Below are 24547 nucleotides of genomic sequence, written 5' to 3'. Positions count from 1 at the left end.
CTTAAGGAACTCGGCTGAGAACCATGGGTCCTGGCTCTCCTTGGTCGGAAGGCTCCAGACAGTGTCCCCCATTTCATTGCTTGACATTGCTCTGTTCACCCTGTGTGTCCCTGGGTTCCATCTGGGCAGATCACATGTGTCTAGGAGTTGATTTTGCATCCTGCCGTTTTCTCTTTCACGGGAGTGTACATTTTCAGAATGGTTTCTAATCATCTTCTGTATCTGTCAGGCAGTTTTTATCATAATAATTTGCATAAGGACATTCTTCCCCAAGTCTCTCCTGAGACCGACCTCAGTCTGTCTCTCAGTGTGTGGCTGTTCTCCCTGAGTCCCTCAAACCCTGCGTTGGTGGCTCTGGGGCCTGTCCCTGGGCTAGGTGGCTCACAACTTGTCCCTGCAGGTCACTCCCCTGGCCTGCTCCGTTGTCCCCGCCCTCCCAGGTTCTGTGCTGTCCCCGATGGCCTCCTCCATTGCTGTTGCTGATGTGTCCACACCCAGGCCCCGGGCGGCAGGATGTCTGCCCTGGCCTGGCCTGGCTCCTCCTCTGATGTCCTTTTTGCCTTGTGCCTGCTCAGCTATGGCCTTGCGGGGACCACTTCCTGGGTTTCTGCTGGTGCCTGTCCTTTAGGAGGTACTTCTGGGGACCTGGACCGTGTATCTATGAAAGCCACCCGCGCTGCGTATGTTCTCCTCAGGAAAGAGCCCCACAGGTGGGTTCAGATCGCACACAGGTGCTCTCTACCTGGCTGGCGCTGGGAAGCATGCAGGCTTCTTTTGGAATATGGGGACAGAGCCACTTGTCCTATTTGGGAATGAGTTACTTTAGGCATACGAGATGTTATCTTCACAGGGTTTTCCTAGAGGAAAAGCTGGGGTTTCTCAATAGAAAACCAAAGGTCCTTTCTAAAGGAGGTGAGGGTCCCTGCTGCCAGGCCCCGGGACACCCAGCCTTGCTAGGTGCCGAGAGCCCGTGAGCCTTCTGGCGTTGTAAAGCTGGTGGGTAGCGGTGGTGGGAGGAAACAGGTGATCTCTTTACTTTTCTTCCAGGTATAAGCCCAGGAGCAGGTACGAGTGTGTCCTCAGGCTGTCCACCAGGGGGGCCACTGAGGTGACCAGCTTGTCGGCGGTGAACGACTTCTATTCCCGTATCCTTGTCTGGGTCTTCCAGCTGCCAGCCAGTGAGCTCTGATGTCTGGTGCTGTGCGGCACAGGGTGCTCGTGGCCATTCTCAGGCACTGACGCTCTTGGCAGCGACTGCACGGTGACGTTTCCTCTCAGTGTGGGGGCTTTCAAGGGGGCCGCTGTCAGGACACAGCTGTCAGGCAGGTCCTGGAGCAGACCAGGCCCTCATAGGGAGGGTTGCAAGACCCTGAGCTGCTCCCGCAGAGTACACCGTCGAGTCCCAGCTTCAATTCGGGCTTTGTATGGGTAATGTTGTCACTTTAATCAAAAAAATTGGTTTTATTCACTTAGAATCAGACCTCCTCATGTGTAAAGGCTCCAGTTCATTCAGACACAGGCAGTTTGGGTTCTGCTGAGGTTCCAGGTGCACTTCCTTCCCTGGCCTGGGGAGACGCTGTGAGGTACGGCGGGAACGCCGTGAAGCTGGAGTGTGGGGCTCTGCACTGGGTCCTGTGAAAGGGAAAGAGAGAGCCCTGGCAGCAGGGGTCCCCGTGGCTCGCACCTCAGCTGTGCCATCTGCGTGTGCCGGCCTGGGCCCGTGCTGCTGCCTTGCGTGTCTGCCACAGTACTCGGGCGAGACGCTGGGGGTGTGGGTGGTCACTCGATCCCTGTATGCACACATGGCCCCTCGCCTGTCCACTCAGACAGCGCCTGCGCTCTCTGGACGTGTGGGTCTGGGCTGCTCCAGGTGCTGCCCCCCACGTGACTGTGCCCCGCAGTGGTCTCATCTGGTCTGTGTTCAGACTGCCAACGTTTCCACCTCTAGCTGATCTGGACGTTTCCTGGACACGTCCACTCAGTCTGGCCAGAGGTAGAGCCGAGGCCGACTGCAGAACATGCTCCTCTGCCGTCTCCCATCTCCCAGCAGCACCCCTCTGCTCCTGCGGACACCCGGGGGCCAGCCGAGTGGGGCTGTGCTGGGAGGACTTCCCTGTGGAGCTGCAGAGGTTCTGGATCAGTCAGTCAGCTGAGCAGAGCTGCGCCTCCCCAGAACGTGCACCCCCGGGTGTGGACAGGCAAGGCCACCGTGCAGGCTCCCTAACTCAGCTGCTGCAGACGTGGTCCTCACAGCTGGCCGCAACAGGACTTTGCAAGTTTTCGACCTCAACACCGGCTGCAGTGCTGCAGTGATAGCAGAAGCCCATTCACGGCCTATCCATCAGATCTGTCAGAATAAAGTAAGTTCTGGACACACACGTGACGGTTGGGATCTTTAGTGAACCCTGAAAAGCCTGTGTGGGAAGCCTGGTCCTCAGTACAGCAAGACTCAGAGGTGGGTCTCTTAGGCAGTGGTGACTGGGGACAGTGAGCTCATCGTGAGCGGCCGTTTGGTGGATTAGTGATTTGAATGGACTTGGACTGCAGGGTGGTCGTATAGTCAGGTGTGGCATGGCTGGAGGAGGTGGGTCCTAGGGCTGTGCCCTGGCTACATCTGTCCCTGGTTCCTGTCCATCTCCTGGCAGCCAGGCTGAACAGCCTTCCTCCACCAAGCCTCCCCATGATGTGTCTGCCTCACTTCAGGCAAGAAAAACAGACTGTGTGAACACGAACGGAATCTTTGAACCCATGAGCCCCCACAAACGTTTCCTTTTCTGAGTTGTTCTCCTCAGGGTACTGATCACAATGAGGAAAAGCTGGAGAATACAGTACGTTGTTTGTAACATTAGAGCTTTAAGTTCTTAATAAACAAAGTATTAGGATGCAATTTCGGAACTGCTGCCAATTTCAGTGTAATTCGTATGAATCACTATTTTAGGCCTTGACATTTGACCTGTTACCCCAGGGCCCAGACAAACCTCGGCAGGTGAGCGATCTCATGGGGTCACGTGGGGTGTGGCCTGGCTCCCTCTCCGTCTCCCTGTCCCCACGCCCAGGCGACCCATCCTCAGGACTCTCGGCACCCTGCTGCCAGCAGAGGCTCCTGGACCCTTAAGGACAGAAGCCAGACCAAGCAGGCCCGTTCCTTCCCGTGGCTCATCTGCGGGTTCCTCGGGGGCTGGGCTGGACCCTCTGGGCTCAGGCTGGGCAACCTGGCACTGCTCCAGACCTGGGGAAGGCTGTGTCATGGGCTGGCACTGGCTTCTGAGCTCCAGTTCCAGGGCTCTGCCCACTGAGCAGGGTGGCCATGCACTGGGTATCCCCAGCGCTTTCCAGGGGTCAGTCCCAGTGTGTCTGCTCTCTGCTTTCTATCTCTGCTCCGTGGCCTGGACCATCCATGTCCAGCTCCGAGGAGTCTGTCTCTGGGTGGCAGACTTGACTGCCAGTTTGCCACCAGTTCACACTGCTGACCAGCCTAGGAGTGTGGGGGAAGGCTTGGATCCATGCCTTCCTGGCATACAGTTGGTGTTCAGAGGTGGCTTGCCTAGTTGGAGTCCACAGGCTGAGCCAGGCCGCTGAGGGCGGTTGGGTCGCAGTCTGTCCAGAGCTGCCTCCCCGCAGTGTGCAAGGGGCACTGTGGGCACAGGACGCCAGAGCTGGCTGTGAGCGCCCGTCCAGGGGTCTCCACAGGGACGCCTGATGAGATGGGAACCCGGTTTCTACCAGGTGCTAGGCGACGCTTTGGGCAGAGTTGGGGTGAGCCTCACTGAGTGCCCGGTGCTTGTTTTGTGGCTGGCGCCTGCAGGTGGCGAATTCCTCCTCCTCAGTGGCCTTTCCCCAGAGCACTGTCCTGCAGAGGACTCTCTGGGTCCACAGAACAGGATGAGCAGTTGTAAATGACTTCCAAATGGAGAGTCCATGTGGAGAAGCTGAGGGCTGTGGCCGTAGGAGGCAGGGAGGTTCTGCAGGCCTGTGACGGATGCGTGTGCCTGTCCCAGCCACCTCCGAACGGGGGTCAGATGGCCTTATCTTCCCATGTTCTCAAGTAAAGAGTCTCAGGCTCGTTTTCCCCCTCAGCTCACACTGTCTTGGGAGCAAGTGCCGCTTGGCGAGTCCCCAGCTGCGGGTCCTGGGGCGGCCGTGTGACGCTGGCCCAGCCCTGCTGCGTGGGCCCGTTCCTTCCCTGGGTGGTTCCTTCCCGTGGCTCATCTGTGTGTTCCTCAGGGGCCGAGCTGCACCCTGCTGGGCGCTGGGGGAGGCCAGGCCAGCCCTGCCGTGCAGGCAGTGGAGCTGGCAGCGCCCGGTACTCGCAGTGGGGCCCGCTGGTCAGGGCGGCTTCGGGGTCCAGGGTGTGTCTGCTGTAGGTGGCTGCCCATCTGCCCCAGGCTGTGCAGACGGCCGGCCTCCTCACCTCCTCAGCACAGCTGCAGTGCTCTGGGATGGGGTGTCGCAGGAAGAACAGCTGGCGCTCGTCTGTGGGGCCACTGGCTCACTTCCTGAGGAGGAGCGTCTGGAGCGCCTAATGACAGGCCTTCAACGCGCAGCTCGCTCGGGGCCACACTCTTCCTGTCACGCGGCATGAGTGCCCACGGTCACCAGACTAGGATCTAGGGTGTGCTTTTAGGTCTCTGTGTGGGAGGTGTCTTCATCCTCTGTTTTGTTACTGACCTCGGACTTGAGGACCGTGCGTGCAGAGCGTGTATTCTGTTAGTACTGATGTTCTCGAAATCTTCTGAGATTTTGTATTCAGTGGAAAACTTGACCTCTGGCTTGTTTTTAAAATAGATATTACACACTTATACAAAATAATGTACTTTTTCTAGCTATCAGCTATAGGTCTCCATGGATGCCCGTGGCTCAACCTAGTTAATTGCTTCTAAATCGTTCAAGGCTTCTCAGTTTTTTAATAGCGAGGGAAGTGTGTTCGTTCCCTCTCCCACTTGGGCTGCCATCTTGTCAGTCTCCCTTACTGTCTACCCACAGTGGCTGTGGGAACCTGGAGGCCGTGTTACTCAGCATAGTGAAGTCTGCATTTTGCACGTCCACCTCAGCTGTGTTCCAGGACCCTTTCTGCTCAGGCTCTGTGCACATGCCACCCACTCCACTCAGCCTTCTGAAGGAGGAGGCCTTGCTGTCCTTGGCATCCTCCTGCAGAGGTCTTCCTGAGCCTTTGTGGGCTGGCGAGAGTGCTGTGCCTGCCGTGCATTCCTGTCCTTCCTGCGTGGGTTTCTTCCTCCTCACCCTCCATCAGGTGGACAGACTGTAAAGCTCTCTTCTCCCTGGGCAGTTGACGGCTCTCTCTGCCTCTGGCTTCCTATCTTGAGCTCCTGTGCTGTGTGCCTTTCCCAGGCAGCGCTCAGCAGGTGGCCTGCAGGTGCAGTGTCACTGGGCCACCCTGGGATGCTGCGCTGCAGGTGTGGGGCCGCGCATGGGCCTGTGCTACCTGAGCTCAGCTCCCACCTGGGGCTGGGGGAGGGCACAGCGAGGTGGTGCTGGGGATGCGACGGCAGAGCTGAGCCCAAGCGGGCCAACTGTGCCAGTGAGCAGGCCAAGCTCGCAGGGCCCTCTGCTTCCTGCTGCTCGAGAAGAGTCATTCCAGGTGGATTCCAAACACACGTGCTTGGGGACGTCCCGCATGGAGCTTGTCTGGAGAGCCAGGTGCTGGCGGAAGGCGGGCCCTCACGAGGCTCCAGGCGTTGAGTCATGTTTCGAGCCAGAGGTTCCACAGGTGCCCTTCCCTCGAGTCTCACTCTGTGGGTGTCTTCTGACAGCAGCAGGGAAGATGGCCACCTGAGGGCCCCTCCTCGGTGCCTCCCGCTGCCCAGGCCTCTGCACTCACCTGCGAGGTCTTAGGTGGGACGATCGGTGCAGAAGCGGGGCCTCACTGAGGCGTCCCGGATGCCGTGCTGACTGGCTGTGACCCTCACTTGGAAAAGGAATGTCGGCCTGCTGACCCCTTGCTCTGTCATCCTCTGCTGATCCGGTGCCATGCCTCTGGTGGCATGACACACAGAGAAAATGACGACTCACGGTTGATGCTCCCTCTGCTCAGTGCACAGCCTCAGCTGCTGGGCAGTGCGTGCACACCAAGGATGGCTTCCTTGGTGACATGACTGTCACATGAGTTCTGAGGCCTGAGTTCGCACAAGCCAAGGCTGCCTGCCCTCTCTGCGCCATGTGCTCCTGGGGACCATATTCACACACACAGCTTGCCACAGACTGAAAGGCTGTGGGGCAGAGCAGGACTGTGCGTGGAAGTTCTCAAGTTCGACTCTGAAATCGTTATAGTAAGAGGTTTGTGTTGATTTCTGACTGTAAAGAATGAAGTATTGTCAGACGTCAGTGGCACGATGTCTTTATGTACTTACAGTGGGACTGAAACCCAGGGTGCTACACCACTGAGCTATAGCCCCAGCCCTTTTCATTTTTTATTTTGAGACAGGGCCTTGCTAAGTTGCTGAGGCTAGCCTCAACTTGCAATCCTCTTGCCTCAGCCTCTGGAGGTGCTGGGTTGACGTGTGCACCCCTGTGCCCAGCAGCAGAATGCTTTAAAATCCAGCCTTTAGAAACCCGTCTTGACTTTACCCTTCTGATTTCAGGGATCATCCTTTGCGACCCAGCAGTTCCAGGCCTATAATCTTTTCCTGACCACAGCCATTGGTGAAGGGGTGAGACTGTGGGACCTGAGGACCCTGAGGTAAGTCCTGCACGTATCCCAGCACTGCCACAGGGAGGCGGCTGGAGCTGGGAGCGAGGCCCGGCGAGGCTGTGGCTCACCCAGGCATAGTTGAGGAGGCTGAGCTGGGCCTCGCTAGGCTAGAACCCAGGGCGTCGGTGCATGAGACCAGCACCTGCTCAACGGTGTGCACCCAGGACACGCTTCCCCCATGAGCCGACAGGGCACTTCTGTGCCCCTCGGTCCCAGAACAGAGAGAAAGCCCCCTCTGCAGGTGTCCTAGGGCCCACCAGTCAGGACCTGTTGGTGGTGCGGAGCCCTGGGGCACCCATCCCAGGAGCCGCTAGGCGCTTCCCTGGGAAGGCTCCGAGGTTCTCTTCATAAAGTTAGCGCCAATTCTCTCTCTTTTTAATTTGTGCATAATAATCGTACAAAACAGTGCATCTGATTGTGGCACACTTACAGGTGTGTGTCCCGCAGCCTGGCTTATTTCACTCATGATGCTCTGACCTTTTTAAAAGTGGTACTTTGTAAGTAGCTGTTTGTGAACCTTGACTCCCTTGATAGACGCGGCCCCTTCCTGGAGTCTGGGCCCTTCCGTTCCTCTGCTGGGAAGTGAGCCTAGGCTCTGCTCGTGAGAGGCAGGCTGCCTCCCGCACCGTGGTGATCTGGAAGGTCCTGCAGTACAGCAGTCTCCAGAGATCACTGTTATTTAATATCGATCATATACGGAAAGCTCATGTATTGCTAGTTCTGTCATCTTTGAGAATTTATGGTATCAAATAGTGTTTTAATTGCTTTTCAAGATCTCTTTAATTGTTTGCCATTTAAAATTCTCAAACATAAAATGTTCAGGGTGTGGCTCAGTGGTGGGGAGCTTGCCCGGCTCCTTGGCAAGGCCCAGAGTTCAGTCCCCAGAACTGCAGCAAAAAATAAGGAGTTTTTTTCATGATAGTTTCTTCCTTTTATGAAGGAAAGGGCTGGCTGGTGTACCTCCTCAACCTGGGTCGAGATGTGCTGGGTTTTCCCCTGCTGTTCCTTGCTGTCCTCGCAGGTGTGAGCGCAGTTTTGAAGGACACCCGAACCGTGGCTACCCCTGCAGAATTGCTTTCAGCCCTTGTGGACGGTTTGTGGCCTGCGGAGCTGAGGACAGACATGTAAGTGTGGGTGAGGAACGTGGGACACAGAATCTAGTGATGCTGTCTGGTCACTCTGGGGATGGGCACGCTGGGTGCTCCGTGTCGCTCGAGGTGCCCAGTCTCGTGCTTCAGTGACCGTGCACAGGAGGCACAGACGCCACTTCTTTATTGAAACTTGGGGAGCACCTACCCGGGCCCAAGCCTCTCACAGCACTGCACGTGCGCTCTGAGCACCCTTGCGTGGTGTGTCCTGGGGATGCAGGTGACGCTGTGAGGGGCCTTTCCTAAGGAACAGGTGCTGTGGGAAGCTGCCCTTTCCCCTGGCCCCGCCGCACAGCGCTTGCACCTCCGGGGGGTCTGGAGCACAGCTCGTGGACACCCCTGTGTCCCCGACACACGAGGGTCAGGTGTTAGTTCTCCAGGGCAGCAGACCCAGCACCACCGTGGGAGGCCCGCCCTGCAGGTGTGATCTTGCTCATGATGCCAGAGACCACCGTCTGCCTGGTGTAGGAGGGTCCGCTGCTTCTTGGGCATCTGAGGGAGAGACCGTCGGGGTACATCCTTGGCCTTACTGGGTGGGACGCTGTCTTCACATGACCCTTCTCCTCCACATATCTCTGGTTTCTCTGTCCTTTTGTTGTGGGAACAGACGGGCAGAAAACACCAGCAGCGCTGGGAGAGGAGGAGAATCCAAGCTCTATTTCACTCCAGCAGGCCCAGAGGAGAGCAGACTCCAGCTCTGAGCCCTGACCAGGCTCTCACGACATTCATAGGTCATTTGGCGTCATCTTGGACCCGTCCTGTCACCGGGGCTTTTGTCTTTTTTAAAAAGTTCCTAGTCTGTGTGGCTGAAGGCCTTGTGGGGCCCCTGACATAGAGCATGCTCCCAGAGACAGCAGAAGGGCCCTTTCACAGGCTCCTTAGACCTGGAGGGCCTGGCCCAGGGCTGTTTGCATATCAAGAGGGAGAAGTCAGACTCCTGGGGCAGTCATTTAGGCCCCTGGAGGAAGGCTGGGCGGGAGGAGAGCTGACCCTTCCCAGCCCTGGTTTCTTAGGGTGTCTGCAGTTTCCTCTCCCAGCCAGGTCTGGTTTCGCCGTCACACCTTCTCCTCAGGGGTGCTGGCTGTGGTGAGTGTCCCACTCAAAACTCATGTGAATTCTGTTGCCACTGTGATGGCATCCAGAGGGGGACCTGTGGGCCCTCGCGATGGACTGTGCCTCCCTTGCCCGTGAGGCCGCAGCCAGAAGGCCTGTGCCAAGTGCTGGCTGTGGCATTGAGCGTGGCAGCACCCCACAGGCGCAGGAGCAGGTGGTGCGAGCGAACGGGAGCTGCCGTGGAGGCTCCCCACGTGGAAGCAGTGTTGGGGCGAGATGGTGCAGGCTGGCACAGCATGGCCGGGGAGCCCAGGAGATCGCTGCAGGCATCTGACACACAGAGAGCACACCCATGGCGTGGCCAGACGCTGGCAGAAACGCGGACAGCGAAGGCCACCCCAGCGAGGCTGCAGGGGAGGGGAGGAAGCAGGTGCTGGAAACCAGGGCAGGCGCGTGGCCGAGCCTGGCTTTTCAGGAGCTGGGAAGGCAGAGCACAGCGTGAGGAGCTGGGCGTCTGCTGGAGAGGCTGCTGCGGGTGTCGAAGGGACTGCGTGGCTCCTCAAGACAGAGAGGCAAGGGACCCAAGGAGAGAAGAATCAATCCGACAACTGAAGGGGAGGAGAACGGAGATTTGAAAAACCCCGTCTGACCCTGCAGAGCGTGGAAAGGTGTCTCAGGAGCGCCAGCCACATGAGCGCCCACGCTGTCAGCTGAGGAGGAGGCTGGAGGCTGGGCACAGTGGACAGAAGAGGACCCGTGGGCACTGCAGGGTCTCCGGGGCTGCCACTCTGTCAGACTCAGTGCTGGGCTTGGGACCAGGACTGCATGAGGGAGGACACTGGTCCCGGGAGGACACCTGGGCTGTCTGCTCCCCCAACCCCAGGGAGCCACCCTGGGCTGCCCAGCTATGGCTCAGGTGGGCCCAGGTGCTGTTTTGAAAGGTATTTGTGGTCAACCTTGGCAGGTCCAGTTCTGCAGGTGCATAAGGTGGGCGAGCATGGGCATGGCTGCCTGCCTGGACTGCAAAGACCACTGCCCAGGGGTGCTCAGGCAGAGCCTCTGCAGTGTCCACCCATGCCCAGTGAGAGTGTCTTGCTGGCTTGCAGATGGCCACTTTTCCCGTGTCCTCCCATGAGGGCAAGTAGGGGAAGGAGGGGGAGGCCACAGGCTCCTGAGCCCACGTGACCCAACTGCCTCCAGCAGCCCCACCTCAGACACTATCCCCTTGGCTTGGCTTTCACTGTCGCATTTTGTGGGGAAAAGATCAGTCTCCAACACTGTCAGGACACAGTTATGACAATTCAAAACATAAAAGAACTGGTGTGTGTGTGTGTGTGTGTGTGTGTGTGTGTGTGTGTGTGTGTCTGTTCCATGGGAATCCCTTGGCATCAACGCGTCATTGCAGCTTTTGGGCTTCTCAGGTCTCCGTCCTGCTGGGCCCTGGTGTGGCTTGCCCACGCCTGGGACTGAACTTCAGACTTCAGGTGGCTGGACGTGCTGGCTCCTCTCGACGGGTGCTGCCTATAGATTTGGCGCATGGCGTGACACTGGTGTCTGGGGCAGTCTGCTGTCCTCGGGTCTCTGCTGGTCTCCTGTGTTGGCTGCTGCTCTTTGGTCACCGTGCCTTTCCTGTTTGGTCATTTCCCTGTGCTGTGAGCACGCCACTCCACGCTGCCCGAGCTGCGTGCTGAGTGCTTGGGTGCTCTGGCCGCCCACCACTTCAAGGAAATGTGTACATGGGCCCCGCAAGGGCCCGGCTCCTTCCCGCCTGTGCCGTGGGGCCTAGGCTGGTGCCAAGACCCACATCCCGCCGTGTGCACTCTGCGCCCCACAGCACCGGCTTTTCCTGTGGAGCTGCTTTCCTGCTGGAGGGTTTCTGCCCAGCTCTCGGCTGTATGGCTCCTGCACTGCCCGCCTTCCTCGATGCCCTCAACGCCCGGGACGCCCTGGTTCGCCCTTCCCCAGCACCTTGGCCCCAGCAGCATGGCTCTGACGAGAACCTGCCGTGCTCCCTGCCACGGACTTCCTTTATGCTGATTTTCTTTCTGGATGCTTTCAAGATGTTTTCCTTATAGTTTATTTCTAGGAGTTTAATTTGGATCTAAGTGAAGCTTGCTTTTAATTCATCATATTTGTGATTCGCTAAGTGCTTTTAATCTGACCTTTTTGTCTTTAACCAAGTTTAAGGAATTATCTTTCATATTTTTCCAAACATTTTCCCTCTGGTGCAAATGGGGACAAAAAGATGTCTGCCTGCAAAGAGGATGAGTCTCACCTGATTGAGCCCAGGGCTGGGCTGGTCCCCCTGAGGCCACTGTGCCCCTTCCAGGTGGCCCTACTGCCATCCTCCACGGTTAGGAAGAAGGAAGTTCTCAGATGTGTCCAGGGAAATCCGGAAGGTGCATGGCAGCCACGGAGAAGCTGGCTTTGTTCTGGCGTCTGCGGAGCGAGTAGGGGGCTGGGAGGGCAGGGTCTTCCCAGGAGCAGGCGCAGCCTCGGCCTGCAGCTTCAGGCAGACAACAGGTGTGCGTGGTCCCTAGGTTCCAAGTGGCTCTCTGGGAATGTGGGGCCCTCTTGTCTGCCCGGATGGCAGAGATGACAGTGTGTGGTGCGAGCTCAGCACGCATGTGCAGGCGGTTTCCTGAGATCCCTGTGGGCTTGAACTCAAGTCCTGCAGCAGCCCGCAGAGGACATCAAGGGTCACGAGCTTTGTTTTGGGTAACGTCGTTTGCTTCCTGTAGGACCTCGCTTTTGTCTTAATGAGTGCATTTACTCTGGTTCCACGTGAAGGGTGTACATGACCACTCAGCGAGTGGCTCCGCCTGGCCTGCTAGGGGCAGCCCCATCTTCCCACCCTCTGGTGGTCTGCGGCCGTCAGCGCAGCGGCCATCCTTCCTCCTCCTCCTGCAGGCACAGCTTCCCTGGGCTCTCTGGGGAAACACAGCCTCACCTCTCTGGGCACCAGAGACCCTGGCCTGGCCCCACCCTGGAGGTCCTCCTGGGCTGGACTCGTTTTCTCATTCTGCACTTTCTTCCTGTGTCCTCTCGTTACCTGCAACACCCTTGCGCTTCCTGAGGGTCAGCCTCTGTCTGCCCTGCGTGATTTTATCCCAGCCTCACACCTCGCCCTCTTCTCCTGGCTTCCTCGTCTTTGGAATTGAGGCTGCGCTTCGAATCCCAATTCCACGCCCAGCACTCTGGGAGAGCGCCTCTTCCTCGGTGAGTCCAGACCTTCCGGGTCTCCTGACTGAGGGTCAGTTCCTCATGGTCCAGACCTTCATGGTCTTCATTATGAACCGACCATGAGGAACTGACCCTCAGTCAGGAGACCCTGGAGGTCTGGACTCACTGAGGAGGAGGCTCCTGTCAGTACGGAAACGTGGGCCTGCAGGGCCCTGCTAGGGTCCTTCCCATACTCTGCCTGCACAGAGAGGAGAGCCTGGGGCTCACTGGTCCTGAAGAAGCCAAGACCCATGAGCCAGAGGGCCCTGGAGGCCGCCTGAGTCGCAGATGAAGGACACTGTCCTTGGCGGACTAGGAAGACCGCAGGCTCGTCAGAAAAGCCAGTGTGGCCTCTGGGCAGGACCACGGTGGGCAGTGGTTCCAGCAGCTGTGCTCGCAGCCTCAGGCCCAGAGCGAAGGTCAGGCCTGGTTGTGCTCACCTGGTGGCAGGTGACATGCCGTGCAGGTGTGAGGCCTGCAGGCCTGTTAGGGGAGTCGGCCCTGCACCAGCACTGTGTGCAGACAGTAGAGGGCCGTGTGTGCCTCCAGGTGACACATAGGCACTTCCCCTACTGGGAACTCCACTGGAGACCTACTCCAAGACCCCAGCCACTGGCAGAGTGCAGGGAAGGTCCGGCACAAGCGGCGTCCCCACGTCAGGCCGTGGGAGCAGCAGTGGCCAGACCTCCTCCTGCTGCAGCGTGCGTCTCTCCGTCACCACCATCTGCAGAAGGTGCTCGGTGTCCCCACTCGGCAGTGCTCTCCTCTCAGGCCCCAGCAGCATGGACGTTCCCCTGTCCCTAAAGGAAGAGCCCAACGGCACCGGTGGCTGGATGTGCCCACGATGTGATCAGTGACCCCTCGGCAAGCAGCCCTGGTGAGCACGGCTCCAGCTCCAGGCTGCCAGAGGGACACCAAGGGCAGGTGCCGGAGGGATGCGGGGCATCTTCCTCCTGCACTTGGGGATGTTCAGGTGAGTTTGGAATAGAAATCTCTTCTCCTGAACCTCAGTTGTGGACACAACCCCCACTCTGAACTGTTGGGGAACTGTGGGGTGTGCCAGGAGAGAGCGCACACGTGCTCTCTGGGGGTGACGTGCTTGCACACTGATCAGCTGCAGACGGCCCTCCCCTGCAGGGTGTGGAGCCTGCCCCACTCCCAGCCCGCCCAGAACCCGTGTTCTTGTCTCCTAGGCTTACGTGTACAACCTGGGCTGCAGCACATTTTCCCATCGGCTGGCTGGACACACAGACACCGTCTCTGAAGTGGCCTTCAACCCGGCGGCTCCCCAGGTACACCTCCCTGTGCAACCTCTTGCCCCATGCTGCTCATATCTGTCAGACTTTATCTGGGTGAAATTTTATAATGCTTAAGATCAATCTGGTTTCACTGTCTGCAGGGAGAACTTAGGAAAGGCACCTTTAATGGCGAGAAAGAGAAATGCAGAGGGTATGTTTCAATACTGACAGTATTTGTCATGTGGTGTCTCTGTAGAGGGCAGGACCGTCTGAAAAATGGGGTCATGTGTGGCCATCCTGAGTGCTGAAGGGAGGAAGCAGGAACTGGGACCAGGGGAACAGGGTCTCAAAGATCTCAGGACCAGAATTTGTATGTAGGAAGAGGACCATGAAATTTAAAGGAACTGTCTTAATTAAGAGAAAAGGCAATAACAGTAGCAAATCCGTTGTAAAGAAAGATGGATGTTCTTGTGTTAAAATATAAAGGAGGCCCCTGTGGAGGGTAAGAATATCCATGCTGACTCAGCCTAAGCATGGGGACTATCGGTTCAGCCTGGTCAGGCCTGAAGCTCTGACTCAGGGAACCCGACGTGCACACCGCTCACGCTGTTCCTCACTTGCCGGGACCTGTGGCGATCCTTCACGTGGCTCACTGCTGAAGTGCACGCCACGGTGAGGTGCAGATCAGGGCAGTCAGCCGGGCTGCTGCACCATCCCAGGGCTTCCTCGACCCTAGCCTGTCTTCCCAGTCCTCTGCTGGTGGGTGTTTAGGGCCCCACTTTCCTTCCCTGCTACAGAGAAACCTGAGATGTCCTCGCTTTTCCTCGTAATGAACTGGTATGGCATGGGCTGAGACAACTGCTTTTCTTGGGAACGTGTGGCCATTCCCCATCGTGTATCCTCGATGGGCACCTGGGCTTGTTCCAGACCCTGGCTATCGGGAGGTGGTGCCTGTTCAACCCCAGGGCTGCAGACGCCCCGCGGGCTGTTTACTGCTCCAGAGAAGGAGCCTGAAGGACTCAGTGGAGAGTGGTTGGACATTGTGTCACTCACATGCTCCTTGTGGTGGGCCAGGGTCTATGGGGGCCTCACTGGGCCTTCAAGCAGGGCCAGACGGGGCAGGTCACAGGCCCAGGTGCTGACGGATCCCGTCAGATGTTTCGTGAGTAGACTTTACTTTGCAACCAAGGCTTCCCTCTCCATTTCTTTGGTCATCACAGTCTTTCTTGTCTCACTGCAGGTGTTCATGGGCACCGAGCAGTGTTGACCTCAAGGTGCCACCATGAACAGGGCCATGTGGTGTCTCCTGTGTGCCAACTTCATTTGTTCTGTGTACGTGCCCAGGAGCAGGATGGCCGGGACTTTCCACACTGTTTTCCACTGTACTGATTTAAATTCCCACCAGTGGTGCACAGGGTTCCTTGTTCTCCGTATCCTCACAACCACTAGCTACTATTATTATTATGTGTGATAGCCATAGTGATTGGGGTCAGATGGAATCGCAGTGAAGTTCTGATCTGAATTTTTCTGATGGCCAGAGATCTTGAGCATTTTGCAAATATTTATTAACCATTTTAACTTCATTTTATGAGTATCTTTTTAGCTCATTTTCCTGTTTATCAGTTTGATTACCTGTTTTTTTGATGTTAACTCCTTTGGGTTCTTCATGTATTCTGGATATTAATCCTCTGTTAGGTGAATAGCTTGCAAGGATTTTTTTCCTGTTCTGTAGGCTGTCCTTCACTCTGTGATTGTTTCCCTTGCTGTGCAGAAGGTTTTTTAATTCTATGCAATCCCCTGTCGATTCTGGTTTTTATTTCCTGAGTATGTGGGAGTCCTATTCAGGACATTGTTGTTATGCCAGTATCTGTATGTCTCCCCGATGTTTCCCTCAAGTAGTTTCAAAGTCTTTTGAACGTTTTGTTCTGAGACAGGGTCTTGCTAAGTTGTTGAGGTCCTCACTAAATTGCTGAGGCTGGCCTTGAACTTGCAATCCTTCTGCTTCAGCCTCCCAAGTCATTGGGATCACAGTTGTGCCCCACGGCACCTGACCCATTTAGACAGATTGATTCTGCCAACCTACAAACATGGGAGATCTTTCCATCTCCTGTTGTCTTTCTAGCATTCTATGATTTTCATTGTAGGGACTTTCACCTCCTTGTTAGACTTGTTCCTTGGTCATGTTTTTGGAGGCTGTTGTGAATTAGGTTGTTTTCCTGGTTTCTCAGTGAGTTCATTATTGGTATAGAAAGGTGTTATGGTTTGGATGTGAGATGTCTCCCAAAAGCTCACATGTGAGACAATGCAAGGAAGTTCAGAGGAGAAGTGATTGGTTGTGAGTCTTGACCCAGTCAGTGAATTAATCCCCTGCGGGGATGAACTGAGTGGACTCTGAAGTGGTGGGTGTGGCTGGAGGAGGGGGCATTGGGGCGTGGCTGTGGCTTATTTATTGCGTGTCTGGAGGCTGGACTGCCTCACTGTCTGCTTGCTGATCACCATGATGAGCTGCTCCCCCTGCCGCACTCTTCCACCATGTACAGAAGGTTTCTAATTCTATGCGATAATTAATCACAAGGTGAGGCTCTGCCTCACCTCGAGTCCTGAGGAGTGGAGCCGCCTTCTGTGGACTAAGACCTCTGAAACCGTGAGCCTCAGATACACTCTTCCTCTTCTACAGTTGTGCTGGTGGGTCGTGTATGACAGCAGCAACGAAGCTGACCCAGACAGAACACTACTGCTCTTTGTGTATGTAGGGCCTGATACTTTGCTGCATTTGTTCATCCCCCTCTATTACCTGGAGGTACCATCCTTCTTACCTAGTTTCTTTAGGGCATTTATCATGAAGGGGTGTTGAATCTTATCAGTCTCTTCCTGCATCTAGTAAGGTGAAGAGGTGATTTCTACTGTTGTTTCTACTTACGTGCTGTGTTATCTTCAGTGGTTTTCATATGTTTAACGACCCTTGTACCTTGGAGTGGAACCAACTTGATCCTGAGCTATGCTGAATTTCACTCGGGAACACTTTATTGAGAATGTTTGCATGTGTGTTCATCAGGGATATTGGTCTATAGTTGCTGCTCCAGTCTAGTCTTCGGTGTGTTCTTGAAGGCGTGGGGGTGACCATGTGGCGGCCCCTTGTTGGCAAGGTGTCCACTGTCTCTGTATTTCTTTCTGCTGTCCATATCCAGGGGTCCATATCCAGGAGCCAAAGCCTGTGTGGACAGGTCATCTGCAGGGATTTTACTTCCCGTTCTTTAGTAGAAGTGTCTGCTGACCTGAACAGGGCTGCGTCATGGGTGGGGTAGGGCTGGGTCTTAGCTGGGTGGGCTCAGGGTGCTGGGCTTGGTCCCAGCAAGGCATAGAAAGAGGAAGCTAAGCACAGTCACAGTAGCAGATGGCAGCAGACCAGACACAAAGTGAAACCAGCAGGAAGAGCAGGGGCAGAAATGATAAGGAATAGGCTAAAAAGCTAAGAAAGGACACAGATAAAGAGGAAAGGCAACAGAAGGTCAGGGAGAGGCCGGGTGGATGCAACGCGGGGAAAAGGAAGGAAAATGGGGTGTTAAAAGGAGAAAAAGGAGAGAAAAGAAAAATGATTTAAAAAATGTGAGCCAAAGAGTAAATGCCAAAAAACAAAACAAAGCAGAACCCTGATGGAATGACATGCCGCAGCTGCACAGGGCCAGTCCCTGTGTTCCTGGGCACCCTGCCTGCGGCTCTGGGGACGGGCGGTGGTGGACTGGAGCACCTGTGCCTCGGCACCTCCGGCCAGGTCGGTGCAGTTTCCAGGCGTTCCAGTGGTGTGGCGCGGCGCTGGCTGGAGGCCCAGGGAAGAGCTGCAGGCTCAGGGCTGCAGGAGCGAGGGGGGGGCTGGGGGGAGGGAGGGCTGGGGAGGAGGCACCTTTCACAGACACCTCTCCCAGAGTGAGGCTCGCCCTTGCTTTCTCTTGACAGTGTCTTTCACAGAGCAAAAGGTCTTAATCTGAATGAAGTCTAGCCTATCCATTCTTTCCTTTATGAGTCTTGGTCTTTTCTGTTACGTTTAAAAGTAGCCCCCAAACCCAAGGCCACCAAGGCCATCTCCTGTTTCCTCCTAGGAGAGTTCCAGTTTTGCACTTACGTGGAAGCCTGTGACCCCCCCTGAGTTGACTTTGTGGAAGGGGCGAGCTCTGCTCCGGACGGCTGGGGTGTGGCAGTTTTCACGTGTGCACCCGTGTGCTCAGCACCATTTATTGGAAGGTGCCGTCCTCCCAAACAGCCTTTGCTGCTGGGCCGAGCTCTGCTGCTGACTGGTGTGGCCAGGCGCCTCTGGCTGCTCTGTTCTCTTGGTCTGCCCTGTCTGCCTCTTGGCCGGCAGCACCCCGCCTTGGCTGCTGCTCTGGGTGGTGAGTCTTAAAACCCTCCCACTCACTCTTCAGCCTGGCTTCAGCTCTCGGGGGGCTTTTGCCACTCCATGTAAACTTCAGAATCAGTTTGTCGACAGCCAGAGAATAAGGCTGGGATTTGGACTAGACTGAGTTTGGAAGAACTGATGTTGTGCATCTTTCTATGCATATATATATATATATACGTTTACTTTTTATGTCATTCATCAGAGGTTTGTATTTTTTGTCATTTAGATCTTATACATATTTTCTTAGAATTATACCTAAATATTTTAATTTTTGGTGTGTCAATGGGAATGTATCATAGTTTAGATCTGAAGTTCCACTTGTTCATTGCTAATGCATAGAAGAGCACTGACTTCTGTATATTAAACCTGTATCCTGCAGCTGGCTATAATCACTATTATTTCCAGATTTTTAGATAGATTCTTTTGCATAGTCTATATAGATACATGTTTTATGAGCAAACACATTTTCTTTTTTTTTCTTCCCAATCTGTATGTCTTTTATTTCCTTTTCATTTTTTATTACATTATCCAGTATTTCTGGTATGATGTTGAAAGGGATTGGTGAGAAAAGACACTGTGGCCTTGTTCCTGATCTTGGTGGGAAAGTTTCAAGCTTCTTGTCTTTAAGTTCATTGTAATCTGTAGAGTTTTTGTAGGTATTCTTTATCAAGTCAAGGAAGTTCTCTTGTCTTCGTAGTTTGCCAAGAATTTTTATCATGAGTGGGTGTTGGATTTTACTGAATGCTCTTTCTCCACGGTTGAAGGGGTCATGTGACTTTGCTTTAGTTGGCTGATGTGGTGGCTTGTGTTATTTATTTTTGAATGGTGAACCTGCCTTGCACACCTGGAGGGTCCCACTTGGTCGTGGGTATCATCTTTTGCATTGTTGGTGAGATTTTCCGATACTGAGGATTCTGTGTGACGTCCGTGGGAGGTGACAGTCCACAGTTTCCTCGCCTGGGTTGGTGTCTGGGTGTGTGAGTGCTGCCTGGGAATGGACAGGTGCCCCTGCAGCCAGGCCCCTTTCTGCCCTCCGTCCTCCGTCCTCCTGGCTTTCCATTGGGTAGTCCCCCTGGTGCTCACTCAGCTCAGACACTCTTCACTCAGCATGGCCAGTCCACCGCCACCATCTCGGTGTCTCCAGGTCTGGTCAACGTGGTCCTCCTCTCCAGTATGCACTTCTGCTCTTTCTTGGGATTCCCATCCCTGAGCGTCCATTGCTGTCTGTTTTGGTGTGCTGTCTTCTCTGCCCATTGGAGCCCTGTGCCCCCTCAACTGTTGTTTTAAGTTCCAGTTTTTCCATTTTGAACATCCCTGCCATGTCAGAATCTGGTTCTGACGCTGACTCTACCTCTTCAAACTGCGTTTTTGTCCTTAGTGTGGTCATAAACTTTTGTGGGTAGGTGGGCTTGATGCATGGGTGCAAGGAGCTGCTGCTGAGGCTGCCACTGGTTTGGCAGGAATTTCTGCAGCCCTGCAGTCAGCTCGCCACTCTTAGTGAGCCCAGGCCCAGGACAATGGCCTTCTCACGCCTGCTGCCCCCCCCCACCCCCCCACCCCGTGTGGGCCCAGTAGCTCTGATGAACACCAAGTGTTGGGCTCTGGTTGGCTGGTCTCAGCGTGACCTTTGAGGAGAGCGGCTGCTGGGGACCGTTTTAAGGGCTCCTTTCCCCTCCCCAGCAGGAAGCAGGGGGTTTCACCTTCTCACTTTGGTAGGGACCCCTTCCGCCCAGCCCCCGGAGTGCTCCCCTCCCAGGCTTGACCCGCTGACCCTCGTGGTCTGTCTTTGGCAGCTGGAGCTTCTCCACCTGGCCTGCTTTGCACAGGACTCAGCTCCGGACAGCCATGGCTCCTTGGTCTGCTTGTATTCGGTTTGGGGCAGCAGCTTAGCTTGCGGGATGCAGGGAAGGTGCCGGTTTCCATGCCGTTTGGCTGTTCACGTCAGGACAGAGTGGCAACTGCCAGATTCTTCCACATAGAGCCAGAACCTGGAAGGTCCTGAGAGGTGATGAGTGTCACCTGAATAAGCCATTTGCATCACCTGGGTGTCTTTCAACGTGTGGAGAGTTACTAAAATGGTGGGAAAAATACTCTCTGATTTTAGAAAACGCTCCTAGTGTTCCAGATGGAGAATCAGTGAAACTTAGAGAATTCCCTTTGAGGAGAAGGGCATGGGGCCTTGGGCTTCATTGTCTGGGCTGTTCTCTAGGCTGTTGGGGCAGCTGAGGACCTGTGCTGGGCAGACCTGAAGGTACTGAACGGAAGGAAGACTGAAAACCTGCGAGTTTAGACTGCATGCTGTGAAGCCCAGCTGGAGGCCAGAGGCCTTGTTTACACATTTCTACAAACTACTATACTGGATACATTTGTGAAAAACTGATAAGGGGGTGTCCAGCACCTGGAGTGCTGATTTCTTCCTGGCAAGTGGCCAAATAAAACAGGGCGACACAAAAATAGGAACTTTTTCTACACAGAACTCTTCTGCAGAGACTCTTTGCTGACAGTCCTAAAATCAGCCATGGAGATTTCTGGAGAAGCCCAGTTAAGGCTCTTCTGTGGAGAAAGGGGGTGCCACTACAATAGTGCTTGTTATTTTTAAGCAATCAGAATAAGCCCAGTTTTGTTAGCTCCAAACTTCAAGTGCGAGACCCAGGTGTCTAGAAATACCTGGATTTATCACAGCAGCAGTTACCATCAGGCTCATAAAAACATCTGTCTGGACATCTGTCTTGTAAGTGTCTAATGACTATCTGTGAATGTGGAGGTTGGGACCACGCGGCCCACTTTGTGGGGACAGTGGGGTGTCCTGAGCACTCTGGGGGCGTGCAGACCCATGGAAACGGCCTCTGATGTGTCTGAGGGCTTCCCCCGCAGGGGTCTTAAAGGAGCACGAGCTCAAGGTGGACCGCAGGAGACCCTGTGTAAGGAACTAGCCCAGAACTTCCTCTTTACTCCCTCAAGTCTCTTTCTTGTTGGCACAGAAGGGTAGCTTGGTGTTTTCCGGAGATGATCTGTAGGCCTGCTGGCAACCTCTGGTCTTGCTCCTGTGAAGGAGCGCCTCCGTCTGGCAGGTGCTTTGGTTTCAGTTCCTGTACATCAGAGAACGCGGGAAGAGGATGGGTCGGCATCGGCACTTCCCGCTGGGTCTCACCAGGTCCCTGCTCTGCAGGAGTGTGCCCTCACCTCCTTCTGGTCTCCTCCCTGGCTGGCTCTGACCCACCAGCCCTTGCAGGGCCAGCTCCAGGCAAGCTGGGTCCCGGGTGTGGGTGGTCGTGGCGGACACCAGAGAACCTAGCCGCAGCTGCTTTAGCTGTTGGGTACGTCAGGGTGGAGGCAGAACCCCACTTCCCAGGACAAGTGAGCTGTGGGAAAATACTTTATTGCCTTTAGTTTTGCCCTGGATTTCCATGACTTATGATAAATTTTAAAAGAAGAAAAAGTCATAATTTCTGGTAAGTTAGTTTATTTTTCCTCAGTTACTGAGTTTAAGAATTTGAAATATTTCTTGGAATTCCCCATAACGATTGTCAGGCCTAAGATCTAGCAATGAGTCTCTGATTCTTCAGGAAAATCATGTGGCGGCGACGTGGGCGCTGGGCTGGCTTCCTGACGAGGGAGCGCCCCAAGCTCTGCGTGTCCTGTGGTTCTGAAGACCCGTCCACTGCCCGGTAGGTTCTGGGATGGTGATGGAGCCGCGCCTCACGATGGGCAGGTGTCAAACAGCGGCGTAGCCTTAGTGCTGCCTTGAAGTGTTCGTGGCTTCTGTGGCCTAAGGAAAGCCAGGAGCTTACTGGAACGTTTGGAGCTCGTGTGCCACTGGACAGGCACCGCAGAGGCTTCCTGAAGCCTGGCCTGGCTCTGCTCCATCAGACCACCACGGCGTTTCAGTACGATTTAGGGTTTTGCCTGTGAAAAACAAGCTACTACTTTGTTTTCTAGATAAACTATTTTAAAAAAATCATACTTTCAGTAAATCTCAGGGCAGTTAAATATGTATTCACAGATGTTGATGCTAAATTATCCTTAATATATTAATCTCAGGTTTAACCATAAATTTAACCTGAGATTACACCATAAACTTTACCTGCTTGATACATTTATGGTGTTCCCAAAGCCTGGGTGAGGAGGATGGGAAAAGGACACCCAGTAGCAGCGGCCAGTCAGGAGTGGAAGCGGACTCCATGGCCAACTGCACAGAAAGGTCGGAGACCTGCAGCTGCACAGAGGGCTCGCCTGGCGAAAGAGAAGACAGTGCGCATGAATGGACATGGCCATCCTCTTCAGTGTCCCCCATGAGTCCCGTGGGGCAGCTTGGGCCCAGCTGGGGGCACTGTTGGGAGGTAGGGCCTGGTCGGGAGCAGTGGTCACTGGGACGTGCCGGCCCTCCACCCCGTCTCTCTGCTTCCCTGCTGCCTCCCTGCAGGCTCAGGGCCCTGGGCCCCCATGGACTGGGGTTCCTGAAACCGACCCCAAAGAAGCCTTTCCTGCTGTCAGTTGTCTTCCTCAGGCAGCGGGCCACAGCAAGGGAGAGCGGCCCGTCACAGACACAGTCCCATGAAGACTGGTCCCTGAGGAAGGTCTGGTGGATTCCCACAGAGGTTGAGCAGGCGACCTAGGAACTTCCCGTGAGCAGCAGCCCAGGGCAAGATGGCTTCCCTGGCGGCAGGTGAAGGAGAAGGAACATCAGTTTTCCCAGGCCTCCAGCAGGAAGAAGGGGCCCAGGGTGTCGCTCTGTGAGACCACAAGTACTCTGACACCAAACCAGGCAAAACCTCGCAGGAGAGAAGACCCTGGCCTCCCTCTCTCATGAATATAAATGCAAATGTCCTCAGGTGGTGTCAGCAAACCAAATCCAGCCTCCCGTGCAAAGGATCATGGACGTGGGCCCACGCACTCACCCCGTCACCCCTGGAGCCCGGCAAGTGGAGATGAGTTACACAGCGCACCTCGACAGTATGGCAGCGCCACAGACACAGACACATGCTGCTCACTGGACCAGAGTCCACCTGTGACACAAACCAGAGGGGTCTCCTTCAAACTGGGAGGGCCACCTGTGGAAACTCACGTTAACATGATGCTTGACCAGGAGAGACCCGTGCCTCCCCAAAGGGGGGAGAGGACCGGACCCTGGTCTTGCCACTTGTGCCCATCATTCTGCTGGGGGTCTCATGGGATAGTTAGGCAGAACATGCATGAGCACACGTGCACACAGGCTTCCTGCTACAGAGCCATTGCCAGGTGGTGATCACGCCGCTCATGGAACCACCATTTCCCTCACTGCCTGTGGCAAAAGCAGTGGCCATCGTGGTGGTGGTGGGTGAGGCTCACCCCTCCAAAGTTCTGTGCACAGGGAGCTCCTGTCCCCTGGGCTCTGTGCACAGGGAGCTCCTGTCTCCTGGGCTCTGTGCACACGGAGCTCCTGTCCCCTGGGCTCTGTGCACACTAAGCTCCTGTCCCCTGGGCTCTGTGCACACTAAGCTCCTGTCCCCTGGGCTCTGTGCACACGGAGCTCCTGTCCCCTGGTCTCTTTGCACAGGGAGCTCCTGTCCCCTGGGCTCTTTGCACAGGGAGCTCCTGTCACTGAGGCTCTGTGCACAGGGAGCTCCTGTCCCCTGGTCTCTTTGCACAGGGAGCTCCTGTCCCCTGGGCTCTTTGCACAGGGAGCTCCTGTCACTGAGGCTCTGTGCACAGGGAGCTCCTGTCTCCTGGGCTCTGTGCACAGGGAGCTCCTGTCTCCTGGGCTCTGTGCACAGGGAGCTCCTGTCCCCTGGGCTCTGTGCACAGGGAGCTCCTGTCTCCTGGGCTCTGTGCACAGGGAGCTCCTGTTCCCTGGTCTCTGTGCACAGGGAGCTCCTGTCTCCTGGGCTCTGTGCACAGGGAGCTCCTGTCTCCTGGGCTCTGTGCACACTAAGCTCCTGTCCCCTGGGCTCTTTGCAAAGGGAGCTCCTGTCCCCTGGTCTCTTTGCACAGGGAGCTCCTGTCCCCTGGGCTCTGTGCACACTAAGCTCCTGTCCCCTGGGCTCTTTGCAAAGGGAGCTCCTGTCCCCTGGTCTCTTTGCACAGGGAGCTCCTGTCTCCTGGGCTCTGTGCACAGGGAGCTCCTGTCCTCTGGGCTCTGTGCACACGGAGCTCCTGTCCCCTGGGCTGTGTACACACGGAGCTCCTGTCCCCTGGGCTCTTTGCAAAGGGAGCTCCTGTCCCCTGGTCTCTTTGCACAGGGAGCTCCTGTCTCCTGGGCTCTGTGCACAGGGAGCTCCTGTCCTCTGGGCTCTGTGCACACGGAGCTCCTGTCCCCTGGGCTGTGTACACACGGAGCTCCTGTCCCCTGGGCTCTGTGCACAGGGAGCTCCTGTCTCCTGGGCTCTGTGCACAGGGAGCTCCTGTTCCCTGGTCTCTGTGCACAGGGAGCTCCTGTCTCCTGGGCTCTGTGCACAGGGAGCTCCTGTCTCCTGGGCTCTATGCACAGGGAGCTCCTGTCCCCTGGGCTCTGTGCACACTAAGCTCCTGTCCCCTGGGCTCTTTGCAAAGGGAGCTCCTGTCCCCTGGTCTCTTTGCACAGGGAGCTCCTGTCTCCTGGGCTCTGTGCACAGGGAGCTCCTGTCCTCTGGGCTCTGTGCACACGGAGCTCCTCCCTGCGAGGCCCTGTGCACACTGAACTCCTTCCCCTAGAGTCTGTGGCCACTTTGCTCTGGGCCATGTACTTGTTGCTCCTTCACTTGCTGTGCAGAGGTAGGACTTCCATGTGGGCCTGTCTGCCTCTCTGACACGTTTGACACTCTCTGAG

The 24547-nt window shown here is 55.7% G+C and overlaps 1 protein-coding gene across 1 annotated transcript in view; it reads left to right on the top strand.

Annotated features, from left to right (window-relative positions):
• WDR27 (WD repeat domain 27) overlaps positions 1-24547 on the top strand; it is a 189775-nt gene that overhangs the window by 78579 nt on the left and 86649 nt on the right. The window contains exons 20-24 of the mRNA XM_081296596.1: positions 1048-1145; positions 2239-2360; positions 6600-6697; positions 7731-7833; positions 13326-13424. Coding sequence (XP_081152722.1) covers positions 1048-1145; positions 2239-2360; positions 6600-6697; positions 7731-7833; positions 13326-13424 — 520 coding nt within the window. The remainder of the gene's footprint in view (positions 1-1047; positions 1146-2238; positions 2361-6599; positions 6698-7730; positions 7834-13325; positions 13425-24547) is intronic.

This window comes from Spermophilus citellus, assembly GCF_964194105.1.
Source record: "Spermophilus citellus genome assembly, chromosome: 5".
Taxonomy (NCBI): domain Eukaryota; kingdom Metazoa; phylum Chordata; class Mammalia; order Rodentia; family Sciuridae; genus Spermophilus; species Spermophilus citellus.
The sequence above is the reverse complement of the archived record's forward strand: the minus strand, read 5'-3'. Positions and strand labels throughout refer to the sequence as shown.